This window comes from Pinus tabuliformis, chromosome 4_1 (genome assembly GCF_031772625.1).
Source record: "Pinus tabuliformis cultivar Carrire ecotype Pingquan chromosome 4_1, CPIR1, whole genome shotgun sequence".
NCBI lineage: Eukaryota > Viridiplantae > Streptophyta > Pinopsida > Pinales > Pinaceae > Pinus > Pinus tabuliformis.
Window position 1 is genome coordinate 503,178,888 of NC_142303.1, and position 19,532 is coordinate 503,198,419.

Genomic DNA, 19,532 nt, shown 5'->3' on the forward strand with positions numbered 1-19,532 from the left:
CGCTCTGTGGCCAATTTTGTAGAATTTACAGCGGCAAAAAAATTGTTTCGTGTATGAAAAGGGTAGGAAGAAGAAGTAATTTTTGAATCTCCATCAAAGATTTATTCTGAAGATATAGCATATTTGTATTGCATGTAATCACTTCTTGTTTTCTTATTACATTCTGATTGCAAAATTAATGAAATGCCTAATCATCTTTGTTAAAAAAATTGTATATGAAGTAATTGATATTTTCTACTTTTAGTTATTTTTTCAAGTTGATATATAATTATTTTAGTGAAGGTACACATTGAAATATTTTGTTTGTAGTCAACTTTAAAATAGTTTTTTCACTTTGTCTTTGTATATATGAAATTGCTATTGAAATATGTGTTAGTTAATATAGATATTTAAATATTTTATTTGAGGTTTATATTGAAATAATTTTAAACAATGAAGGAATTACACTCTTACTCTCTTTCAATATATATGATATTGATATTGAAATATGTGGATATTCAAATATTTTATTTAAGGTCTGCATTCCAATCATTTTAAATAGTGAAAGAATTACACTTTTATTATGTGTGTGTGTGTGTGAAATTGATATTATTTTTATATATATGGAAATGATGCCACTGTACTTGTAGGTATAGTAAGTATTATTGTCCATAACTTTGACATGTTTTGAAAAATTGTATGTAACTCGGTGGAAAAAATAAAATCCTCCAAGCATCTTTCATGGATGGCCCCTCACATTAACACGAATAATATCAACAAATGCATATAACTCTTTCAAGCAAACTTCAAAATCAATTAATGTTTTTCTTTCTTCCCTCTCACATAGTATGTTGCAAGTGTTGAAAAATCTTCTGAAGCCAACGCTTTGAATTCTCTTCTCTGCCACGAACATCTTGTACATAATGACAAGGGCTAAACAATCTTATAGAGTTAAAAAAAGAAAGATTAGGGAATATTCCATTCAAACTCTCTACTAGAGCTTGAACATATTCTTTTGCAAGTTCTTTGCAACTCTCTTGTGAACCATTAATGTAAGTTTCCATGATTATTTTGTGTATCAAGAAAATCACCATATGTGTGTGGAATTGCTACAAATCACAATTCATGCTTATGAACAATTCCCTCTTTATCAGTAATTTCTAGATAACCAAATTTAGAGGCATCTAAAAATTTAGATAAGTAAGATGTGCCATCTTCAAATGTGTCACTTCTTAGTAACCACCTTTTCAAAGTGTTTATAGTAACATCTATGGTTTCTCCTAAAGAGGTAACATCAACATACTCTTCTTGGAATTTCTTATTCAACTTGTTTAGTTCACACATTACATCTGCAAGCATATGCAAAAAAAACTTAATAGAAACTATCCTTGCCTCATCATATCATGAGTCCTTCCTTTGATTTTTCCGCAAATTCAATATGGGAGGCATCAATACAACAAGTGTTTAAATGACTTGTCCTCTTCAAAGCTACCTAACTCTGTGGATTTAAAGAGATTGAAGAGTTTCACGCTGCATAAGTTCTTGTAGAGCAATAAGTTTATTATTTCTTTTAGTAGAATTTTGCACCCAAGTATATACCTTGTTTGACAAATTTTCAGCAAATAATAATTTAGGTATTCATTTGGAAGCATCTAATGCATCTTAAGCTTCACAATGAGAAATACAATGAATACGTAGGTACATTGTTTTTCAAAAAATTAACAAATCTATTCTCATTTCCAATCATCAATAATGCACCATTTGTGGAAATTGCTATCATGCTTTTATTTGAAGGGTCCCTTACTTCCTTTAAATCATTAACTTCATCATATGTTGTTTTCCTTCTTCCATCAGAAACAATTATGAGTTTTAAAAACTGTGAAATTGGAGGCCCCAACCCTTGTGATCCTAGAAATGTGGCATAAACCATGAGATGTTTCTATAAACTACGATCTGTACTTTCATCTAACATCAATGAATAAAAAGGACTATCCAACATTCTTGTTGTTTGTACCTCTTCAAGATACTCATATATAGCAAAAAAGAAATCTTTTACAACCATGTGATTTGTATATGATGTGTAGTCTTTATTCTTTGGCATGTTGGGTGTATGTAAAGACATTGCAAACAAGCAAAGGGATTCATATTTTGAGAGAGCTAAATCTTATTTTAGTATGAATATTTCCATAATCAATAATTTGATGTAGTTGAATACCTCTAGTAAATTGTGTGTTATGTTCCTTGATATGCCCAATCTTCTTGCACAACCCAATAAACTAATTTCATAGTTGTGATTACACTTTTCTTGTTTTTGTCATCAATGCACGCTTTGTGTTTTGGAATGGATTTTCTTTTCATTTCCATATATCCATTTAGCTTGTGAAAGTTTATGGATGCTTGAATTTGCATGAACAATGAGTGAATCATGTTGCATGGTAGAGAAACCAATGTCAATCCCCCATGGTCTAGTTGCCTTATGTGCTTCACAATATATGCATTTCATAACTACTTTTCCTTCATGTATTGTCTCTCTCAACCACTTGTACTTAGTTTTTCATTCCTCACGAAACTCTCGTTTCACTTTCAATTTTTTTTCTTTTAGATGTTAGGTTCTTCACCTTGAATTTCTTCAATGCATTCTTCATTATATCCCAATATGTCCAAGTCTTCATTCAAATCAAAATTAAGCACTTGTTTATTATAATATGAAACTTGCGATATAGTAGACCATCCAAAAAACATTTTGATAGAAGGTTGACTCTTTTTTGTTTGAGACATTTTTTTATATGATACCTATATAATAAAAAATTGAAAGTAATTAGATGTTGCATAAACATGCCATAAAATTTATAATTCCTAGTTAATTTCATGAAATGTGATGAGCTCACTTCTCTTTTTCTTTTTCGTAAGGCAAGAAAATTCCCCTATTTGCATCAGGAGGAGAAAAATGGAATTCCATATGAGAAGCTAATTATTTTGATTAATTAAATAATAATAATAATAAAAATATGACTTGGGTCTGATTACTAAATAATCATCTTTATCTTATTAGATTATTTACTATGATTTTAAAGCATACTTTTAGTCTTATGCAACCACTGATTTTTTATGAGTAAATGTGACTTTAGAAATAAGTAAATTCAAATTATGAGTATAATATTTTAGGGGCAAGTTATGGGACGCACAGAACAGATTCATCGTATAATCCCATCCTCTTATATGAGAGGCTAATTATTTTGATTAATTAAATAATAATAATAATAATAATAATTATGATTTAGCTCTGATTATTGAATAATCATACTTATCTTATTAGATTATTTACTATGATTTTAAAGCATACTTTTAGTCTTACACAACTATTAAATTTTGAATAAATGTGATTTTAGAAATAAATAAATTCAAATTAAAACTCAGTTATTATGATTTTAAAACATACTTTATGTCTTAAGCAACCATTAAATTTTATGAATAAACATGATTTTAGAAATAAATAAATTCAAATTAAAGCTCACAAGTACAATTTACAATGCTCCTCATTAGACCTCTCCTCTCCTTTGGCTACTACTTTTACATTGAAAAATTTGGTAGCTTCATAGTCACGAACACCCTGCATACATAAAATAAAATTCATTAATATCTATTCAAATCAAAATAAATGAATCCTTGGAAAAACAAAACTAGCTTACAGAAAATCTAAACGGGTTGAACAGTGAGCAAGTGGGTGTGTTGTGCTTGATATATAGAAATGGATTACACTACTCTTGCATTCCATAAATGGATTTCTTAAAGAATAATGGATTTCCTCAAGCCTTTAAATAGGCTTCATCATAACAAATACCATGGGTTCTCAAAACCTAGAGCCTAGAAACCGCCAATGGCAAATTATTAATTTTATTTTTATTTTACTTAGTCAAAATGTTTACATAACATAACAAGACATTACAAGATCTCTTCCATACTACCTATTAGCAATAATTAGCTATGGAAAAATCAAAGTCTCCATTATTAACCAACCTTCCTAGATATTCACATCTCAGGGGATTTGATCCCTCTCAAGAGATTTGATCCCTCTCCACACTTGGTAGATCCGAAGTTAAAATGGAACTAGGCTGGTTTAATTTCCCCATTTAAATATGCTATATCTCACATGAATACCATAGACAATACCATAGGTTCTCATAAACATGGAGCTAGTAGAATTTTTATTTTAGCATAGGGTTTATTTTTATTTTATTTTATTTTGACCGAGTCAAATTGTTTACATAACATAACAACACAGGAAAACATAAAAGGATAGGTTGGAGATCTTATCCATGCAATTATGGAAAAGTTCATATTAAAACTACTTGTTATTTTAAAGAAAAATCAAAACTTTTTGTCACTTTATGGAAAAATCAAAATTTTATGTTAAAAATATTTATTATCTTAAGGATTTATTGGATTATACTATGGATTGACTTTCCAAAACCCCCACCTTGAGATTGACATAACGATGTACAATCTTGGCTAGACCATTGGGGGATAAAGGAAGAGATCATCTTGGAGAATAAGGATAAGATTAAAAATATTATTACTTCCAAATTTAAGGATAAGATTAAAAATATTATTACTTCCAAATTTAAGGATAAGTTGTGGGATGATAACGAGTTAGAGTGAAAAAGGAAGCTAAAGTATTATAAAACTTCAGAGTGAAATCGGGCATTGGTCAATTCCCAAAACACCTTTATGCCACTTTTGTGATACTAAGAGGGTTGAAGATAAAATGTTTTCTCTTATTGTCCATCTCTTATTCACATCCATTCTTATTTACAAAATCTTTGCCACACTATCAACATTTTTTACTTGTTAAGTGAGCAAAACTATGGTGATCTAGGAATGCTTCTCTCCCTTTTTTTTCAATCATAGAAAAAAACTATTAAAAAATCTCAATTTATCTCTTACTTTCTTAAGGTCAAATAGGCCATATTGGTCTTAGTGGACATTAATCATCGTCTCTCACAGACACACACATAAAACGATTACATTAAAATATATTAGTTAATATGAATATTCAATTATTTTATTTAAGGTCATATTAAAATAAGTTTTAACAATAAAGGAATTAATTATTCTCTTCAAATTTGATTGTAATATCAATATGATTTTAAATACCAGTCAATTTCACATTGAATAATGAGAAGGAAATATAATAGTTATAAATTAATTGGAAATTATTATTTTCAATTACTTTATCTTTGGTGGTGGCAAGAGTGAGATGGGTAATCTTTTGCCCTGTTGAACAAATAGAGATGCAGTTTGCTTAGGGCGTGGGGTAGTATCCAACAACCAAGCATAATATATTGCCCTTTGGAAAGCGCTGTAACTGGAAATTGACATGAAAATCACCAAAATTTCAGAGTTTGGTGACTCAATAATAGAAATTCATCAAGTGAGAAAAGCAAATGAATCATTGAATTCAGACCTTTTTCTAACTTTACAAAATATAGTTATTTAGGCAATTTGAACAAATTGATTTTTTCATGTCTTAAGACAAATGAACTCCAAAGCTAACTTATTGGCAAGCAAAGGAGCTACTATGGATCAAGAGGCTCTAGAAGTGAATAAAAGGGTATTAACTATTTCACATCTTCCATGAAAAAAAAAGATATATAATTTTTTTAAGCCTAATTAAATTTGAATTAAGCCATAGCATATTGGATCTGGCTCCCATGGAGAAGGTTGGTTATATATATCCATCCTGCAATCAGATAATGGTCAACAAATCGAGGTTGGTAATGGAATGTCAACCGACATTAACTCCTTTGTTTGGACACGACATGATGGAGGTCCTCTGTTTTCGTTATACCTCCTTCTGGCACATTATTTGTCTCAACAACGTGCAAGTGGCGTATGTGTTTAGCTCTCCAAGACAGAATGGCATTCACTCGGGTGATGGGAGGTCTGGCATTGAATTGGCATTTAAAACTACATAACTTGGAATTATTTATGATCCCTCTGTATTTGTGGGCTAACATTCTAAGGAATTCTTTGTACTCTAACCATGGATGCCGAGGCTTGGTAATTCAATGCACCAGGGGCGTATCTCCACAAATGAATTGGACTTGAATGGAGTGAATTCAATCTATTTCACCCTTGCTCAGTGCCATTGTTTAGAAAATATTGCAAGGTTTTGAGACAGTCTGTGATTCTTGAATTCAACTGCGAGAAGATGTGAGATATGCACATGGTGGCTCTAGGGGAATCGTCCCGCAAAGATGAGCTCGCCAAGTTAAATTTCCTACTGGAAAAGTTAAGTTGTTGGAGTCGGTGGAAGGATTGATGCAAACTCTCATGCACGGGGATTAAGGAGGAAAAAGAGAGGTTGAAAGTTTGTTGGAATTGGTGGAAGGATTGATGCAAACTCTCATGCACGGGGATTAAGGAGGAAAAAGAGAGGTTGACCTTTCAGTGGTAGATGGCAACCAAATACAAATTGCTGCAAAGAAAGCTTGAGAAGTTTTAGTCAAGGATGCGAACAGAAATGGCTATTATGTCTCTCAAGATGGCAGAATTCGAAAGCAATGTTAGCACAGAAGCAAAGTCTGACATGAACATAGTCGGAGCCAGAGGACTAGTCACAGAAAAAGCCCATAATTGACTGAGGAATTTGAAGCACAATGCTAGAATGGCGATCAAACAATATGGACAAAATAGGTTTCCTACATATCTGAAAGTTTTTTTTGTGTTGTAGATATCTATTGTTGTTAGGAGTCTTTTGCAGAGTTTAGAATTTTAGCAAGCTATATTTCAAAATATTTGGCAAATTTTGTAACAAACACAAAAGTTCTATTTTGTGGGCTATTTTGTGGGCCATAGAATGTAGTAGTAATTTGAGGCAAGGGTTAACCAGCCTGCCATAGGGTATTAAATGCCTGCTCAGCTGCAAGCTCATTAGCCATATAACACGAGGTGGGGACGGAGTGTTCGAAAAGTCACCGGGCACGCGTGTTAGATATGGCTGACGAGCTTGCAGCTGAGTGGGCATTTAATGCTGGATGGCAGGCTCATTAGTCCTTGCCATAATTTGACACATGAAGTAGAATATAAAGTCTCAATCTAGATCAATTTTATAATATAAAATAATGTCATATCTCTATATAATATTAAAATATGTTTATGCATATTCAAATATTTTATTTAAATTCATATTGAAATATTTTTAAATAGCTAAAAGATTACACTTTTACATTCATTCATTTTATATATATAAAATTGATATTCTTGATATGAAATTAATATTAAAATATGCTACTTATATTTTAAAATTGATATTTTATATATATAAAATTGATATTCTTGATATGAAATTAATATTAAAATATGCTACTTATATTTTAAAATTGATATTCTTTTTCTTCTGTATATGAAATTAATATTAAAATATGCTACTTATATTTAAATATTTTAGTACTTATATTTAAAAATTGATATTCTTTTTCTTCTGTATATGAAATTAATATTAAAATATGCTACTTATATTTAAATATTTTAGTTTTTAAATTTATGTATTTGAAATTGATATTAAAATATGCTATTTCACATCAAATTTTTATTTTTTATATATTTGAAATAAATATTTTTTTATTTTATTTTTTATATATTTAAAATAAATATTAAAATATAATAATGTGCATGAATATTCAAATATTTTAATTAAATTCAATATATAAATATATATAATATATAAAAAAATAAAAAATCAATATATAAATGTATATAATATATAACAAAATAAAAAATTAATATTAAAATATATTAGTTATTGTGAATATTCAATTATTTTATTCAAAATTTACCTTGAAAAAAAATTATAAATTCACTTCAAATAGATTGTATTATTCAATATTATTTTAAATATTCCATTTTAATTTCACATCGAAAAGAAATATAATAATAATTTAATCTTTTTATTTTTATTTTTTATTTATTAATTTTAAATAGGGTTGATGTAAAATAATACTATTTGAACATAAAAATATTTTATTTATTAAAAAAAATTCTTTTTTATTAATATTTTTTAATTTTTAATAGAAACATTATTTTTTATTTATTAAAAAATCTCATTATTATTAATATTTTTAAATTTTCAATATAAACATTGCATTATTGGTTGCCTTTTAATGTATACAATTTTATACATTATTGATGGCTTTTTAATGTATAATTTACTCTCTGATTGCATTTTAATGTACACAATTTTATACAGTATTGATTGCTTTTTAATGTATAATTTATTCTGGTTACCTTTTAATGCTCGTATGTATAATCTAATCTCTAATTATGATTCACATTTCCTTTATAAACTATGATATAACATATGCATCACATAAATCACTCCAAATGACAAAAAATTGACAAAATTCATAGATAATAAAAATCTTGATAAATCCACCTTATGATCCGAAGTAAACAATGTACTCCCACATAGGATTCAGAGTCTTCAACGAAGAATATGCTTCAAAATCCATTAATTTCCTTCTTTGGGAAAAAAGTATAGTCTTCAATGAAGAATATGCTTCAAAATCCTTTAATTTCCTTCTTTGGGAAGAAGTATACAATAGTCAAATCCTAAATATTATGGCTGAGAAAACTTGGTCAGTTTGGAAATTCTGAACTACTTTGTCAGATTAGACAACTGTCAGATTAGATGGAATATTCATGCATATATTCATCTCTGAATATTCATGCATATTCAGCGCTGTTGGTAGAAAAGAATGTAACCATTTCAGGAATTGGCAGTTGGTGAAATATGGTTGAAGTTGTAATTAGGCTCCTCTTCTTTGTTTGGGATGTCAGAGCTATTAGCAGTCACAACGGTGATAGATAGAAAACGTTATGAATGCCACCAAGAATCTTCCTCACTTCACCTGCAAGCTTTATCACTCCCTGGTCTGGATGGCCTATGGCATTATAACAATAAATCAAGTTATAAATTTCACTCCAACTCCAGGAAAACACAGTATTCAGAGCATGTATATATGAAAGGGCCAGTATGTCAGAAGCAAAACTCACCAATGCTGTCCATGGCTTGCTCCAACTTGAAAACATAATCACGGTTATTCCCACATGGACCAGCAGCTTTTGCAATTTGGCTGCATACAAGATGATGCCATCTGTAAGTGATATTCAGTTGAAATTTTTATACTTAAAAGAAATCTCATATTTCAAACATTTGGGTCAAATATACTGTTGTAAGTTACATACCTCGCCATTTCTTGCAGTGGAGCTGGGCCCAGATAGTACTTGTTTATGTTCTTGTCTGGAGTTGATATGAACCTGCAAGGATTATAAAACCAGTGATTATGATGAATCTGTCTAAAAAGCAGGAGCAAAATGTATTGCCATATAAAACAAAGCCAACAAAAAATGAGACAAGCCCAGATAAATTAAGGCTATGAGATTAAATCTGCTTGAACTCACACTAGGACTCCAGTCAGAAATGGGGTTGCAGATTCTCCTTCCTCCTACAATAACAAATTCACCATTGAAGATCAGACATCATATGAAAAGGTCAAACACATGAATAGCTTCTATATCTTTCCAAGAAATTGTTAGGCAGTTGCCATATATATGGAGCAGGCCAGAGCATCTTACTGTGTAGAAATCTACAGAGGCCTTGAGATCATATTCGCATTCCCTCCTTTCCAGATACTGAAAATCACTTGTTTCAGTAAAAACCCATCAGCATTTTGCCCATAAATAGGCAAAGAAAAACATGCAAAACAAAACAGTGAGCCTCCCCTTTCATCTCACCTCCATAGCCGATCTTTCCTTCTCTGGTTTTCCTCTCACACAGTAAGCTCTACCCCACTAAGAATATCAACCAAAAAGCAGTGTCAGTACATACGGAAAAAGCAATGGAGATGCAGAAAAATACCCTTCACAACACAAATAAAAACCAACAGCGTTTAAACAGCCTTTACATGGATTGCTTATTGCAAAATATGTAGTATTCCCAGCAATGTACATAGCTCAGAAATTCTACGGGGAATATAGACAGAAGATATATGTAAGTATAAGAATATTCTATGTTCTTACACAAATAGCTCCCTCCTGCGCTTCCAATGTACATGTCCGAGCTGGAGACTGTGGAGTCCCACGGTGGTCAGTACAAGCTGCAAAAAACACAAGGAGGAAGTCCCTTTAAATAGCCATTCCAGCAGTAACACCATTTTTCATTATTGAATGATATGAATAACTCATCAGTATCAAAGAAATTCTAACCTAAATTAAAAACTCTTTGGTAGCCCTTGATATATCCAACAAATTCTTCATCAGGCTTAAAGCCTGGATTCCACACTAAGGACCCATAGCCAAAAACCCACAGCACCATTCTTGAGAATCCTGAAACAGAAGCACTAATCCAAAAACTCTGTGTAGATGTAGATATGCTGAAAACTCAACAATTTAGTTCTAGGAAACAGAAAACCCAACAGAAGCACTAATCCATAAATGAAAGTTGCAGAGAACGAGAAACATACAGAGGATGATAGTTTTCTCCCAATGCTGAACTAGGTAACAGGCTGAATTTAAGGGCAGAAAATGATTGGAGAGTACTGCCCACTCAACTAAATGGCCTTAACTGGCTCTGATAAACTGAATAGGGCAAGCTAAAAAAACAGAACCAGGTAAACCAATGGAACCCAAGTGAGAAGAATCCAAAAGTAATCAAAACTTATCGGCCCAATGCTGTTTAAATAACAAAACAGCACCTGCAGATCGGACTGACAGGAGAGGAAGAATGATAGTTGGAAGCGAATAATGCCACAGAATATCCACCCAGTTTACAGACACAACTGAATTGAATTCCACAGCATGGAAAGCCCTGCTCTGGTAGGCCTATTTCTCCTCCTGTCAAGCCGAATATTGCGATGACATTTGCCCCACGAAAAGTCCATAGGGTGCTTCATATAATATATTGTTTATGGCATGCATGCCATAGTGTCATGTGATGGATCACTTGAATGGTCATGAGATTATCATTAATCAATGTGGTTTCCATGATCATGAGGGTATGAAGACCAGGACCAGATATTTAACGCCGTTAAAGTGTCGTGTTGCCCGACTGAATTGTTTAATGTGCAGATAAGACAAGTGTTATATTTGCAAGTGGAATATTTTAATGCGTTTCGATTAGGTTAGAAAGTTTCAATTTCAACTGGACCCTCCCAGTTGGTGTACCTTAAAGTAGTATTATCCCTTGAAAAGGCCTCTTCTTTTTTAATATTTGATATTTGGAGGGCCTTTTTTAATATTTGATGCTTGGAGGGGGTTGAATAAGGAAGCTAGCACTCTCCTCAAAGAAAGAGCAGTCTAAACAAAAAGATCACGGGAAAATTTTAAAAAGATATATGGTAATGGAATAACTAACAATATAATAATAATAATATATTTTATATTTTATATTTAAATTTTTTGTATTTATATGATCAAAATTCATGTAATAATAATACTAGCAATTGTCTCAAAAGGTACAAAGAGAGGCCGATAAGATTATTAAAAGGAGGAAACCTCTATAGATAGGCAAGCATATATAAAGCTCAGTAGTGACGAAGGCACTAACCACGATGACCAGCGTGTACCAGCAGATATGATATTAAAAGAACAAAACCAAAACCAAACTATTGATATTTAAATAAAAAGTAAATTACAGTGTTTTACATGGTAATTGAAAATTAGATTTGCAAATATTAAAACAAATCACTTACATTGGTGGTTCACACTATAACTAAAACATTAACTAATTGTAAGATGCTTTTCATAAAATTCATTTAATAAAAATAATTTATTTAATTATAGAAATTAGAATTATTAAAATTTTGAAACTCATTTTGAAAAGGAAACTTCGCCTCGTCTATAGATGAACCAAAAAATAGTCTTGTGCAATTGGATGAGAAAGGGTTCATAGAAGTCTATTTAAAGAGAGCGAAATAATGGACGAAAAGCCCACTCAGTTGATTCCAAAATCCCAACAAAAAAACATAACAAAAACATAAGAGATAAACCCAATCAACTCCAAAAATGTGAATTTGCAGTCCTGCATCTCAAAATTGCAAGACAGACGTTTACTGAAAAAAATACACGTAAGTAATTGCTCTTCGTTATATCTTCTTGAAATGCACTTCTAAGTACTAAAATAATATGTTAGAATACCGCAGTCCTAGAATATGAAGCATCAAGATATTAATATAGTAAGTTTAATTTGATCTGCATATGCTAATACCCATCTTTCGAATCTGCTTAGACAACTTGAGGACACGCTTGTTAGTTAGTTTCAAAACTCTGGCACGTTTAATTAACAAAACATGGTATGTGTCAATGGAGACCTGGTTGGATGGTAAAGCAGGGAGTGTTTCAGATACCCACCAGGATTCGAATATCCCACGTTTCAAGCAAGTCTAAAGGTTCTAAGTTTTTGCCCTGTCTTGGGTATATTTTCCAACTCGACATTAAGTCAAAAATTGTTGGAATGGCCAAATTGACTTGTTAAATATATATAGACTAAGTTTCCGGGTTGTAGAAACATATTATTTTGGAGAACCCCAATATATCATTGTCCAAGGAAGGTTGGGTCATTTGACAAAAATGGTACTAAGTCCTGATACTCTGTAATGTTGGGCCTAAATGTTAACATTGATGATGCAACGCAGGTTTGGATCTGCCCTTTCCAGCATACAGAGGAAGCCAACTATCCATCGACAACATAAACCTCTTTACCATTAACTGGGTCTACATGGTTAAACTTGTACGATGACACTGGTATTGAAATAGATTTATGATAGACAAATACTTCATTTGACTCTGAACCAATAGCAACAGAAAGCCCCACAAGGCTCCTTTCATATCTATGCCCAGAATATGTCAGAACAGGGTTGCAAAGTACACTTCTTGTGCTTGTTGTCGGGTTCCAAGGCTTGATTGTGCCATCAATTGAAACTGAGGTAGTTTTGCCTATGATGTGCAAGCAATATATTTACAGGATCTTGCCATTGAAGAGACACAACAACAATCAAAAGTTGAGGACTACAAGTAATTAAGTTTTCATGTTGAAATGGCCTTTCTACTCAAAGCATGCAAGAAACATGTAGAAAGAAAAATTCAAAGGCTGACTCAGTTATCTCCACGTTCCCACGTAATACCATAGCTTCAAGATCACAATATCTTTCAATAACTGAATATGCTTGATAACTTCTTTTGGAAATTGAAAATGCTTTCAATTTCCAAATAAATACCTCGAATGCAAGCCTTCAATTGATGTTGGTCAGAGTAAATGTGGGTATTTGAATTCAAGCGTTGTGATATGAAAGGTAATTATGTTGGCCTATTCTGTACTACGTCAAACGAGCCAGCCACAGGATCCCGAGTTCCATGAACTATAATTCCTTTGGTACGTGTATTGATAAAATGTGAATTGCCATTAATATCGTGGAGACTTGGAGCATCACCATGCCAGTCTTGTAACTGTTTTTGGTGAGCAACAAACCAGACATGGTAATCATGGTATTAGGCAAGGCACCTCACCTTTGTAAGCATCTCTCTTTCATGCTTAATTTACATTTGTTTAGAAGGATGTTGGTGATTATACTATTTACTATCCTTTGGGTTCCATATTACATACTATTTCCTATGGGCTAAGATGGAAAGCATTCTTACTTTTCTCTTGGTTTAAGAAGAATGTGAGATAATGTGAAATTCGCATGAAGCATTCTTACTTTTCTCTTGGTTTAGGAAGAATGTTAGATAATGTGAAATTCACATGTATAATATTTTTTGGTGTGTGTAATGGATCAACTTTATATTATGATGCAAAATCTATTCATGTCTTTTCGAGTGTTACGGGTCGCCTAATGGGAAACTGGCCCAAAAACACCCAAGCTATCAGATAAAAAATATTGAGTGTGCATAGCATGGCTACAAAATTTCTGATTACAAAAAGGTTGGATTGCTTCCTTTGCATGTTCCAGAATTTTTTATTTCAAACTTTATCAGATAAGGATTGTCATTTAACCATTGCTTCCCCTGCTCTGTTTCTTTGGCACCTGAACCTTGTTTTCCATGGAACAAAGAGCAATTGGCTAGTCTCTAGCATGGTTCACGGGAGCATCAATGCACTCACTTTTCTTTCCTGACATCTACATAATACGATGCATTGTGGACTAAATTCCAGCTGCAGATGATATTTGATAATATTCTTTATTACCTTTTTTCTGAAGGGAATTTTTCGTCAGCAATCCTTCTTGATGTGCTACTGTTACATTTTTATTTAGTTGAATCTCCACATAACCACACATTGCAAGAACCCTAGTAAATTCATTAAATGGTTGAGGCAAGATACAAATAACAGAATTACCTCTCCTCCTTTTAGCAACAATCCCAGGTGTAAGGATAGCAATGTCCTCAGCAAACATGGTATTGGAGTTTGGAGTGTGGAAGCTTAGTTTCATTAGAGAATGTTCCTTGTTATCTTCAGCTGCAAACTTCTAGTGGCCTTACAAAGACTCCAGTAAACTGATCCATATTTTGATGTCGAAATTTTCTTATGTCAACTACAAAAATAATTCTCAATCTATGGGTCCATATCGTCTTTGACTTTTCACAACATTGTGTCTAGTTGAAGCCATGATGCCTTAACCACCTCTCCTTGTGGATCTTCTCTTTGATTATGGAGTAGTATATCATTCAGACACTACAAATCATAACCTACAGCTATGATTTGTTGTATGTGCTTTTGTGAACATGGACATTGTAGTTGATAAGAAGAAATATCATATGACCATTCTCCATACAACTGTTAGATGATATGACAACAACATCCTTTCCACTTTTTTGTATCATTTAAATGATTTTTAATGCCAAGGATGCCATTTAAGTAACATATAGAGGAAAGGAAGAGTAATGCATGTGGGATTGTTGATTACAGGTAGCAACTTCAATTACAGAAGCCATTGCATGCAGTTTAGGCTTTGTCAATGCTGTGAATTTTATTATAGGTGCAACAAAATATATATTGAAACCTCCTTCCACTTTTTTGTATCATTTAAATGACTTTTAATGCAGGGAGGCTAGTGAAGGTATAATAATGTTTTAAAGCCATTGGTCCAATATTGTGAATGATGGATGAAGATAAGACCTCTATAAACCACATCTGTTGGGACATGAACAAGGCCAAGGATGCCATTTCAGTAACATATAGAGGAAAGGAAGAGTAATGCATGTGGGGTTGTTGATTACAGGTAGCAACTTCAATTACAGAAGCCATTGCATGTAGTTTAGGCTTTGTCAATGCTGTGAATTTTATTACAGGTGCAACAAAATATATATTGAAACCTTCGTTAATCCCATGCTGGGATGTGGCCGTGAATCTTTTGACGCCCACTTGATAAATAGTTGACTTCAACAGAGAGATTGAGATATTGGATGCTATCTTAAAGAATAAGTTGGTGCCACGTATTGGTACTTACAATTTTCTGATCAGCAACCTTTGCTGTCATGGAAAACAGGTAGATGCCACTACTGTTATTGAAGAAACAAGGAAAAAGAGTTTGGAACTCGATTTTGAGATACAGGATCCCTTATTCAGGGCCGGGTCCAATATATGTCACGCTTTTCAGTCAAGCAAGCTTCTTAATCAATTGTGTTCACTGAAAGACTAAACAGCGAAGCTCAAAATTTGTCAAACATAATGGTCCAGGTTTTATCATGATGATCATTTCCCTTTTGAAAATGCTCCTTCTTCCACATTCAATAGAACATCAAGGTAGTTGCATGACTGACATCTTGTTTAATCAATTACTATTTTCACCTGTGAACCTAACTTGGTCAACAACAGTAATGGTATGTTAGAGGCCTTCAATTTTTCTAGTCACCAACATGACACCACAGAGAGGAAGAAATGGCATTGTAGTCTAAAAACTGTATGCATATTTGTTGCACAGACAAGATTCCTTTGTGATTTCAGAAATGGAATTATTTACATGCCGAACATGCAAGAGATGGTTGCATAACTATTTCAAACCAAGTGTTTAGCCATAAAATACCAAAATGCATATATGTATACTACAAGGAAAAGAGAATGCCCAACCTATTTACTGATTACATTCACAGTCATACAAAACTCTGTGGAGAATATAATCACTGTAAACTATGAAGAGAAATTTAAACACTGTAATTCCATGATTTGCATAAATAGATCTTAACAAAACAAGAACAAAACAACAGAGTTTGGTCCAGAGCTAAAATGCTCAACTTCCATAATAATCTGAAGACCCTGAAGTCGACAGGGACAAGTCACTCTAGACATGGAGATGTGTTTGGAAAGATATAACTAAACATATATACAATGAAAGTATTTGTTGGCTTCTAAACATATGTACAATAAAAGCATTCTATTATGTAGAGATGTGATTGAGCATGAGCAGCTAATCATATATGCATGATGGGCCATGGCATCGGCAACACCAGTGAGTGTTTATTGTGGTGCCATATTGTGCGAGCTGTTCCTGCAATTGATGGCACATTTGCCTGTGTGCATCCCTTTCATGAATGTGAATTGTTATCTTAAGTATTTTCCTTATTTTCTTTAACAACTTAATGGTTGGGCGCAAATGGTAAAGTGGCATTGATTGTTGTGGCAGGATCCTTGTCTGCATATCTTGTAGCGTAAGTTCTTGTTGCTGAATTTCGTTGCAACACTCATACAACCTTCGTAGGTAGCATGTATTCATACCTGTTGCCATCCAAAAAGGAAACATTGTAAGTGACAATGAATATGTTTGGCGATTTTGTTTGAATATTCAAAATAAATTAACGATTCCAAACGAGTATAAAATCATATGAAACTAAATGTAATAGCAAGCAAATATATGTGAAACTTCGTTATGTAGTGAGTGGTGTTTACCATGTGGGTAATTCTGGATGACAGGTTGTACGATTGGTTAAAGTGTATTATCCTCAATAGATTTTGATGCAAGGAATGATTCCTCTTGCTGTCTACGCTTAAGATATGGATTCTTGTGCATCTGTGCAATGAGGGAGAATGGGAATGCTGGATTGATGTGTATGTCTGCTAGAGACCGCACTCTTGAAATTGCAGTGAATGTTAGCCCTTGCCGTTCTCTGGTGCCGATGTCCACTGTTGCTTTGTCTAATATCATTCCTTGTGACTTGTGTATCGTTAAAGCCCATGCCATTTGAAGTGGTATCTGACGGCGTGCACCCCTTGTGATGGGAGGAATGGGTACATATGTTGGGTGTGAAATGTCCCACGGTGTTCCTTTGTATTGTCGAAAGTCAACAACCACAAAGGATGGTAATGCTGGGGGCTTTGAGTCAATTGAATAAAATATTGAGATGACCTTCCCAAGTGCGCCATTGACAAGGCCTGCATGTACCCATAAGTTGCTGGTGAGCATAACTTTTTGTTCATTGCATAAGAGCACCTTTGTAGGCAGGTGTTCATCTTCTGTTGTAGTAGGAGTTTTCTGCCTTTGTTGTTCCGCAGAGCAAAGTGCTACTGGGATGTTCAAATTTTTGAGCATTTTCTTATTATGCAATAGCGAACACGCTATTCAAACACCATGTATAGCTATTGAATCTGGAAGTTCACACATTCGTTCAGTCCAGGTATATAGAAGAACTATATGGGGCCAAGCTGATGTTTGTAATATGATCCAGGTGGATATTGGTGGCCACCTGCCAAGTCCACTTGGACCCCCACCATTGTTCTTCTCAGCATTTTCAGTTTCCTTAATTGTAGCACAACTTACTATTTTTAGCAGTTTTTCGGGTCCTGAACTTCCGGAGCCGTTTTGAGGCCCTAAACGACGTTTTTTGGGGAATCCGGGGGCAACATGGGTGGACCAATGTTGCCCGTTCCAACAATGATAGTGCTCGGATAGATCTTTCTAACGAGCTATTGTATGCGTTAAACGGAGATCGTATGCCAAAGTTACGACCCCGGGAAGTTGATGTACCAACTTACCCCAAACGGGGCCCATAGTTTGGCGTTTCATCTTCTAGGGTTAGGTTTTGGAATGTTAAGGGTTTGTCCACTGTTTCTCAACAATAAATAGGCCTTCGAGCCTCATTGTAAGACAGTTCAGAGGCATGTAGCCATCACATCTCTTCTCAGAGATAAGCTACCATCGCCCTAGCTGGTTTATTTCTATTTCTGGTTGTAAGCATATTTCAGTATTTTCCATTAATGAAATGAAGTATTATTTCCGCTGCATCTTTGTGTATATGGTTATCTCTGTAATTTGTTGCGTTCCTGTTTAAATCTGGATCAGTGGTATCAAAGCGGTCTGCTTTTTCTTTGTTTTTCTTTGCATGTCCCCAACAAGGTCGGGATATAAGGAGTTAGGGCTTGAACTGGTTGAAACTTTGCAAGACTGGCCTCGCAAATCCTGACGGCCTCCCATGGCGGATGAGAAGAAAGACGAGGGGCTAGGAGATCCCATCAAAATCTTGCTCGAAGAAGCCCTCGAGCGACAACGGAACGCGATGATGGACAGCTTTGCCCAGATCCTTCAGCGGCTACCCAGAAGCAACGCATCGGCTTCCAGCAGCTACTCTGGAAACGCCACACCCTTTAAAGTACAAGTTAATTTTGAAATTCCCATATTCGAGGGTCAGATAGACGCAGATGCCGTAGATAAATGGTTAAATCTGCTAGAGGGTTATTTTTCTGTTCATGAATTTTCGAGTCAGGAAAAGATTGTTTTTGCTCTTCTCAAAGCAGCCCCCCACGTCAAGGACTGGTGGGAAACCTACTGCGAGCAGAAGGATGAAAGTATTGGCTCACTATTTTCAGCCGCACCCACCTGGGATTCGTTCCGGGATGCCATCAAGGAGCAGTACTACCCTGTTGGAAGCTATGAGGATGAATACATAAAGTGGACCACGCTGCGGCAGGGAAGGGACCAAGACGTGCCGGAGTTCACCAATCTTTTCCATACCCTTCGCACAAAGTTGGGTATCAAGGATTCAGAGCAACATTTGATACTCAAATACCGTGGCTGCCTGCACAAGTACATCCAGGAAGAAATACAATTCCTAAACATCTCCTCGCTCGGCGCAGCATACCGATATGCCGTCAAGGTCGAGCAAAAGTTTAAACAAAAGAAGCGAGACTTTGGATCTGCGAATCCAAAGCAGGGGAAAGGTGCCCCTAAACCACAGAACAAAGGACAAAGCCAAGGCGGGACAACCCAAGACAACCAGCCGAAGCTGCAAGCAAAGAACAGCGCCGCGAAGCTGAGAAAGGACACTGGAAAATGGTGCGAGTTCCATAAGAGTTCCACTCACAACACAAGTGAGTGTCGGGCCAAGCAGTCACTGGTGGTTGAGCTAAAGGTTTCAGAATCAGATGCATGTTCCGACTCTGAGTCAGAACCCGATAAGGGGAATGAAAAAGGGAAGCAGATCATTGATGCGGATCCCAGCGCCACTGTTGCTACCGCAAAGATCCAGAAAAATGAACCCGAAGATCCAGAGGAGGAGGAGCGTCTCTT

The 19,532-nt window shown here is 34.3% G+C and overlaps 1 protein-coding gene across 1 annotated transcript; it reads right to left on the reverse strand.

Moving 5' to 3' along the window:
• Nucleotides 1-8,362: 8,362 nt before the first annotated feature.
• Nucleotides 8,363-10,360, reverse strand: LOC149176748 (gamma-glutamylcyclotransferase 2-1-like). Its single transcript, XM_089423172.1, has 8 exons — nucleotides 10,246-10,360; nucleotides 10,060-10,136; nucleotides 9,775-9,831; nucleotides 9,616-9,672; nucleotides 9,442-9,485; nucleotides 9,226-9,297; nucleotides 9,034-9,113; nucleotides 8,363-8,921 (listed from the first exon to the last, which is right to left on the reverse strand). The coding sequence occupies exons 1-8, from the start codon at nucleotides 10,352-10,354 to the stop codon at nucleotides 8,830-8,832; spliced, it is 588 nt and encodes a 195-aa protein (XP_089279298.1). The 5' UTR covers nucleotides 10,355-10,360; the 3' UTR covers nucleotides 8,363-8,829.
• Nucleotides 10,361-19,532: the final 9,172 nt, after the last annotated feature.